The 7,631-nt window shown below is 35.4% G+C and overlaps 1 protein-coding gene across 3 annotated transcripts in view; it reads right to left on the bottom strand.

Annotated features, from left to right (window-relative positions):
• Positions 1-442: 442 nt before the first annotated feature.
• FAM114A2 (family with sequence similarity 114 member A2) overlaps positions 443-7,631 on the bottom strand; it is a 39,158-nt gene continuing 31,969 nt past the window's right edge. For all 3 annotated transcript variants that reach the window (XM_045791961.2, XM_045791962.2, XM_087867838.1), the window contains exons 12-14: positions 6,844-6,916; positions 3,756-3,809; positions 443-1,743 (exon numbers count right to left, since the gene is read on the bottom strand). In XM_045791961.2, coding sequence (XP_045647917.2) covers positions 1,642-1,743; positions 3,756-3,809; positions 6,844-6,916 — 229 coding nt within the window. In that variant the 3' untranslated portion in view covers positions 443-1,641. The remainder of the gene's footprint in view (positions 1,744-3,755; positions 3,810-6,843; positions 6,917-7,631) is intronic.

The following is a 7,631-nucleotide window of genomic DNA, read 5'->3' as shown; positions in this document are numbered from 1 at the left end:
CATTGTACAAATGTCTGAACAGGTGGTCAGCAGTGTGAGTAGTTCCTAAACCAGGATCAGACACAGCAAATGGGCTTGAAGCAACAAATCAGGACTGGGGACACCAGCTTTAGTAACCACAGCCAATTGTTTTTTCTGAAATTTCAGAATTACTCACTTTGGGAAGGGTGAGACTTACCTTAAAAAAGAAATGTTTGAAAGTTCTCTGATCATATCAGAACAGAACATAAGCAGAGTGACATTTTAGTGCTAATGAGGTAACTTTTTAGCCCAAATCTATTTATTTCCTCCTTGCTTTACAAACTGTCCCTTACCCCCAAATAAGGCAATTACATAGAAATAGTGTTGAGATCAATGTTAGAGCCTTGCTTTGCTATTTCTTTGGTCTGAAAAAGATATTTAGGCTTATGTTTGGAAAAGTAAGTGAAAGTGAAAGGATCAATTGACATAATTATTACATTTTATTTAAAGGTTTTAGAAGATGAGCAGTAGAGCTCACAAAAGTTACCTCCAACCACAAAGTTGGAGAATTTTTTTAAAAGAGTGGATACCAAATAACTTTTAGGAAGATAACACCTTATTAGCCTCTTACATTGTTGAAGAGAACAAAAGAAGGCTTAAGATTTAACGGATAAAAGTTATATTTATAAACATGCTAAGGAATACATTAAAACAAAACAAAAAAGAATAAGGAAAAACATATTGTACTGTGTCTTACAGGTTAAATCCTGTTATAAATGATTTCTATGGGATTCTATAATCCCCTTCAACAATATTCAAATGACTAAAAGAGTTTCGATACTCCTTTGGAGCTGGCTATTACAGAATTGATCCTGCATGTAAGGTATGCATGAAAAACATCCTGGAGAGACTCGGGATACCTGCAAACCTGAAACTGTTTCTCTAAGTTGCACCTGTTGGTCTGGAACCAGTTGAGTTGAAGCTTGTCACCTTAGGGTAGGAGAGCAGTTTGAAGCCAAAGGGCACTTTGCTGTAGTTAATTCATGTGGCTTTGGGTACATTTCAGATGTTTCTCCTTCATGCCAAATATCTATTGAGAATTAAAGAGCACACGAAACTTTCTAACCAAGTCCAAAGAATTTAGGTAATCATTACAGTTTCTATATACTGTTTTCTTAAAGCCACAGATTTTATTATAGAAAGGAGAAAGGGCATGGCATCAATAGATCAAGCACAGGAATTCTAGAGTACTAAATTGTTTCTCTCTTGCTTCACAACCAATTATATCAGTGGGCTGCAAAATCACACAGAACCATAACAAACCTGTTAGTGTTTTGCATCATGTCCAAGAAGAACCAGTATTTTTGCCTGAGTACTCCATTAACCTTTATCTAGAGCTATTATTCTTGAACTTCCTATAAAAGTTTCTTCTCAAATAATTTAATAATTCTAACAACTTGGAAGGGCAGTGTGAAGACCTGAATATTTCAGCCAAGCAATGAAGGTAACAAACGTCCTTTAAACCTGCTCTCCTGCCTAAATTTTATACACTAAAATAATCCTTTCTCCTTCACTTCTTCAGGGGTACCTAAAAGAGAGTGGCATTTCTTGGCTGTCACAAGTTTTGGGTTGAATCTTCTCTGTTCTTCAATGTTCTGACAAAGACCCTGGGCCTGCAGCTCATGCCTCTGGCAGTTCGGTTTTGTTCTCAATGAGAGAGATCTCCAGCACAGGTAAGAGCAGCTGAAAGGCATCCTGAATATAGGAAGCACTATTTGATGCCTGTCAAGATTGAAAAAAAGAAAATATCACAGTCACTTAAAAGAGAAAATATACTAAAAGACAACAAAAACAGATTAACTTGTACAATCTAACTGATCTGTAGCCTGGCAAACAAAAGCACAAACTAACCATGTTAGTTAAAGTGAAGAGAAGAAAGAACGATCTAGCTCTCAAGATGTGACAGTACCAAAAAAGAATGTCAGCATTTTTGTCCAACTTGCCCATCAGAAATGGTATCTGTTCTTTGACATCATGCTTGAATTTGGCATTTGAAGCTTATTTATTCCTCTACTAAATGGGTACGTTCCGTCACAACATTTTAGTCAATTACTCAAAGGACTTTAGAAGGCTATGAATCTTACACCAATAGGATTTTCAGTCCATTATGACAGCTCTTCTTCCATGGACTCAATATAATTAGTAAATACAAGACAGGGACTATAAATACAAACAAAGAAAACTGCTTTCAAAGGTGGTAAGTATAGATATATTTCTATCTGGTACAACAGACATATTTATGGAATATGCTCAGAGTTTTCCAGACTTCATAGCTAACAAGTTTTGATCATCCAGAAGAATAATAGAGAGTTCATTACATGAAGTTAAAAATATATAATTTCAAGGACAAGACTCTTCCAAATATGTAATTAAGAACAACCAAATCCAAATAGCAATAAGGAAAATTTACTAAGTGACTTTACCTTTTTTGGATTTATCAATAGCACGTACTCCTATTTAAACTTTAATGTGACATTTGCTGCCAAATTTTCCAACCAAAAGAGACCTCAGAGATCATCCAGTTAAATCTCTTATATTGCACCTAAAGATGAGACTGTCAAGAAGGTAAACGCCTGGTCCAGGTCACACAGCAAATCAGGGGAGATCCAGGACACAACTAGGCTCCTGGTTTACAAACTTCTCACCTATACCACTCTGCCATCTACTTAATCACAAAGTTTTAAAAACACTATTTAAGTGTTAATATTCAGAATAATTACCCTGATATTCAAGGGAAACTGTGCAGTTAAGAAATTAAAGGTAGTTCCTTGGTGATAATTTTTAAAGAATTAACAACCCAATCGTTAAAAATTTTTTTCAATTCATATTTAAAACCTAACGAATTGGGGCGCCTGGGTGGCACAGCGGTTAAGCGTCTGCCTTCGGCTCAGGGCGTGATCCCGGCGTTATGGGATCGAGCCCCACATCAGGCTCCTCCGCTATGAGCCTGCTTCTTCCTCTCCCACTCCCCCTGCTTGTGTTCCCTCTCTCGCTGGCTGTCTCTATCTCTGTAGAATAAATAAATAAAATCTTAAAAAAATTAAAAAAATAAAAAAATAAAACCTAACGAATTATCTCCCCTGACTTACATAAATATATTTTAAAAAGATCTTCAAACGTCTAATTGTTTGCACCATTAATTGACAAGACAGAATTTTTAAAATATGGAATGCAGAAAGTGTCACACAAGGAGGCATTATAATCGATCATGTGATCCTCTTACGTCCCCGTTTTCCGTGGACTTAAACCACCCACCTCCTTAGATCTAATGGACCTGTGTAAATGCAGGTACCTGTGACAAAAAAAATTTTCTTGGCAAGGAAATGACACAACAAAATGTTTTGTCTTGTTTTGTAACAAATCTCCCCTGTATAAACTTCAGTCCTTTCAGAAGCAGTGTTTGCCTGTTTGTAATTTTCAGCCCTTCAAGTTTAGCCCTGGTCTCCAGAAGGTGTTTCATTACTAAGGATCGTCCATCAGCTGCCAGTGGATAGTACTAACTACTGACAGCCCACTGCTGGTCTGCACTTTACATAGCAGCTTCATCATTATGCTCTGTAATGATGAATAGGGAATTTGTATCAACTACACACCATTTTGGTCACACCTGCATCAGTATGGCTAAACTACCAATGTGATTAAAAAAATAAAAAAGCCAAAAACAAAGACTGAAGAAGAGCTTATTAATAATACCTAATACCCTTAAAGTTAGAGACTTACAATTAACTACTAACCTCTAGAAATACTGCAGTGATTAGGGGATTAAGAATGTCTGCCTTTTCTTTGACCTAGAAAAAAAGACACACTGTTAAGTGAGCACCAGTAGGCAGAGTATGATCCCACTTTGAAACAGACACACACACACATAAACACACACACACACCCCCATACATAATTTAAGTATAGAAAAAGTCTGGACTGAGAAAGAGCAAAATATCATCTCTGGAAGTGCTTTAAATTTCCTTCTTTATATCTTCCTGTGCCGTCCAATTGACAGTGTATTCCTCTGTAGTTTTTTATTGACTTTAAAAAGTATCTTCATTTTGGAAGAGGGGGTAGAAATGATACATATGACCAGAAACTTTAGAACAATTTTAAAACAGAATATGCAGATATGGAACATGTGCTCAAAATACTCAATGGTTTTTAAGATAGGCTGTCTGAAAAACATGGAAATAAATCATGGAAATTTATTACCCCCATGTGTTAGCACTTTATAGTTCACTTGCTGGGTTAAAGTATCTTTATGTGAAACACATGGAAAGATTTGGCCTCAGAAGATTAGCTTCAGGAAGACCAGAAGCTCTTTTAAAGACAGCATTAAGGAAAAAAGACAATCCCAGGATTATCCCTTACAGGAATAATCTAAACTCCTAAAGTAAGAAAAGTTAATTTGGGCTACGCTCTTAAATAAGTTTAAGGGCCCAGAATTTGCTGCCACACTGACACTTATATACTTATTACAAAGTGATTTTTTTAGATTGAGGTATAACTGACATACAACACCGTACTAGTTTCAGGTGTACAACAAGATTTGGTATCTACATAGACTATAAATGAAGACCATAATAAGTCTAGTTAACATGTGTCACCATACATGGTTACAAAAATATTTTTCTTGTGATGAGAAGTTTCAAGATATACTCTCTTAGCAACTTTCGAAAATGCAGTACAGAATTATTAACTATAATCACTATGCTGTACATTACATCCCCATAACTTATTTATAACTGAAAGTTTATACCTTTAAATCCCCCTCACCTGTTTAGGCCACCCTTCACTCCCCCTGGCAATCACCAATCTGTTCTCTGTATCTATGAATTTGGTTTTACTACAAAGTGATTTTTATTTGCTCATTTAAAATGCCCTTGATTTTATCCTAATTCAAGGTTACTGATTTCTGATCATGTTCTATAGTTTACACACCTCAGTAAATTTTTACAATTCCTTTAAAAAGAAAAAAAAGCTTGAGCTGTTTTAATTACAACTCTCCTCCTGGTTGGCAAGTGCAAAGTATAAGGACTGTCACAGTCTAAATAAGGCGTTGCTCCTTAAAACTAGAGCCAAACTTTAGGGTTTTTATTTTATCAAGGTCTACATGTCCAAAGAGTAGCACAAAATATACTGCAAATTTCATAAAATGAGAAAACAAAAATAAGTTGCAAAAATCAGCTAAACATACATGAGCTGATCCTAAAATTCACATGAAAATGCATAGAGCCCCCAAAAGATAAAAGATCTTGAAAAAGAAGAACGAAGTCAGAAGATTTCATCATGATTTCAAAACTTACTACAAGACAATATGGCACTGGCATATGGATACACACACATATAAACAATAAAATAGAAATGAGAGTCCAGAAATAAACCTGTATATCTATGGTTAATTGTTTTTGACAAAAGGGCCAAGACAATTCAATAGGGAAACACTTTTCAACAAATGGTGCTGAGACATGCAGAAGTGTAATATCCACATGCAAAAGAATGAAGGTGTACCCCACCTCACACCCTACATAAAAAATTAACTCAAAATGGATCATAGACATACATGGAAGAGCTACAACAAAACTCTTAGGAGAAAACACAGGAGTAAATCTTCATGATCTTGGGTTAGGCAATGATTCTTTAGATATAATACCAGAAGTACTGAACAGTGATAAAAGAGAACAATGACAAACTGGACTTTGTCAATATTAAAAACTTTTGTGCAGGGACACTATCTAGAAAGAAAAAAAGAACCCATGGCCTGGGAGAAAATACATGCATATCATGCATCTGATAATGAACTTATACCCAGAATACATAAAGCATTTTTACAACTCAATAATAGTAAGTAATAAAAAGGCAAATGATTAAAATTATAAATGACAAAAAGATAATGAAATAAATAACCCAATTTATAATTTTTTTTTAAAAAACCTAATTTGAAAGTAGGCAAAACTAGGAAAGACATTTCTTTTAAGACATACCAATGGCCAACAGTACATGAAAAGAAGTTCAACATCATTAACCATCAGGGAAATGCAAATAAAAGCTGCAATGAGATACCCACTTCACACCCACTCGGACGGCTAAAATTTAAAAACAAAACAAAACAAAAACAAAAAACAATGGACAATAGCAAGTGTTGAGGAGGATGTGGAGGAATTGGAACTTTCAAATACTGCTGGCAAGAATGTAAAACGGTACAGCCACTTTGTAAAACAGTTTGGCAGTTCTTCAATGGCCCACATTACCCATATGACCCAGCAATTCCACTCCTACCTATCCACCCAAGAGAAATGAAAACACACATGCATGTTTATAGCAACATTATTGATTATAGCTGAAAAATGGAAACAATCCAAATGTCTATGAATGGATGAACAGAAAAATGTGGTATATGTCCATAAAAGATTATTTGGTAACAAAAATAAGTACTGATACATGCTACAATGTGGATGAATCTCAAAAACATTAGGCTAACTGAAAGAAATCAGACACAAAATATCACATGTTGTATGACACCATATATATATGAAATGTCCAGAATAGGCAAATCTATAGACAGAAAGCAGATTAGTGTTGTTTTGCGCTAGGAGAGTGTGGAGGGGAAGGGAATGGGAGTGACTGCTAATGGTATAAGGTTTTCTGGGGGATGATGAAAACCGTCTAAAATTAGGTTATGGTCATAGTTGCACAACTTTGTAAATATACTAAAAACCACTGAATGGTACCCTTGAAATGGGAAAATTTTATGGTACAAAAACTTTATATTAATAGAGCTGCTTTTAAAAAGCCCACAGAACAGATATTAGCCCAATAAAAGGCCAGAATTCTTACCCCGGCAGTTGTTAGGCAGATGGTAAACTCTTTAGACAGAGAAGACAACTCTTTACACAACACAACTGTCATCCTAGGAAAGAAGTGAGCAAATTCAGGAGGGTTCCTCTTTTTGTTTTTCTTTCTCTTTTTTTTTTTAAATAAGCATATTTAACAACCATAAGAAAACAAATCACTCCTGGTAATAAATGTGAAAGAAGAAAGCTTTTTTTAAAGGGAGTAAATATGCCTTCATCAGCTACTTGATGTATCTGGGGACCCATTTGAGCAGGCATTCATGCTGCGGGCAGAGGAGGTTCAGTCCTTGGGAAAACATTTTTCTGCAAAATCCTCTAAAAGTACTAGATTTTCAAGTTAAATCAAAGGAAATAACTAACATACATTTTAAGAAGATAAGGTAGTACTTAAAAGATCCTACATTCCATTCACAAGTGTAGTTAAAATAAATATGCATTCAATCATTCAACAATATTTACTGGAAGTCTTCTATGTACCAGGTACTGTTCTAAGAGCTGGGGAGTTAACAGTAAACAAGCAAAAGCCCAGTTTCCATGGATTCTAACTTACTGATAATTAATGGGGAGACCATACATATGTGTGTGTGTTTATACACACATATACCTACTGTACACATACATATATATGCATACGTGTACATATAAACACAGATATACACGTGGAAAAGTGGAAACAGCCACTTTTCCAAAAAACAGGCTACTGTGAAGTTGAGTCCCTCATCCTAAGATGTTGAAGACAAAACCAGCCCCCTGTTGCGGGATGTTATAGAA

Source organism: Ursus americanus, chromosome 15 (genome assembly GCF_024610735.1).
Source record: "Ursus americanus isolate L20-20 chromosome 15, mUrsAme1.1.p, whole genome shotgun sequence".
Taxonomy (NCBI): Eukaryota; Metazoa; Chordata; class Mammalia; order Carnivora; family Ursidae; genus Ursus; species Ursus americanus.
Note: the sequence above shows the minus strand (reverse complement) of the source record. Positions and strands in the feature narration are given on the sequence as shown.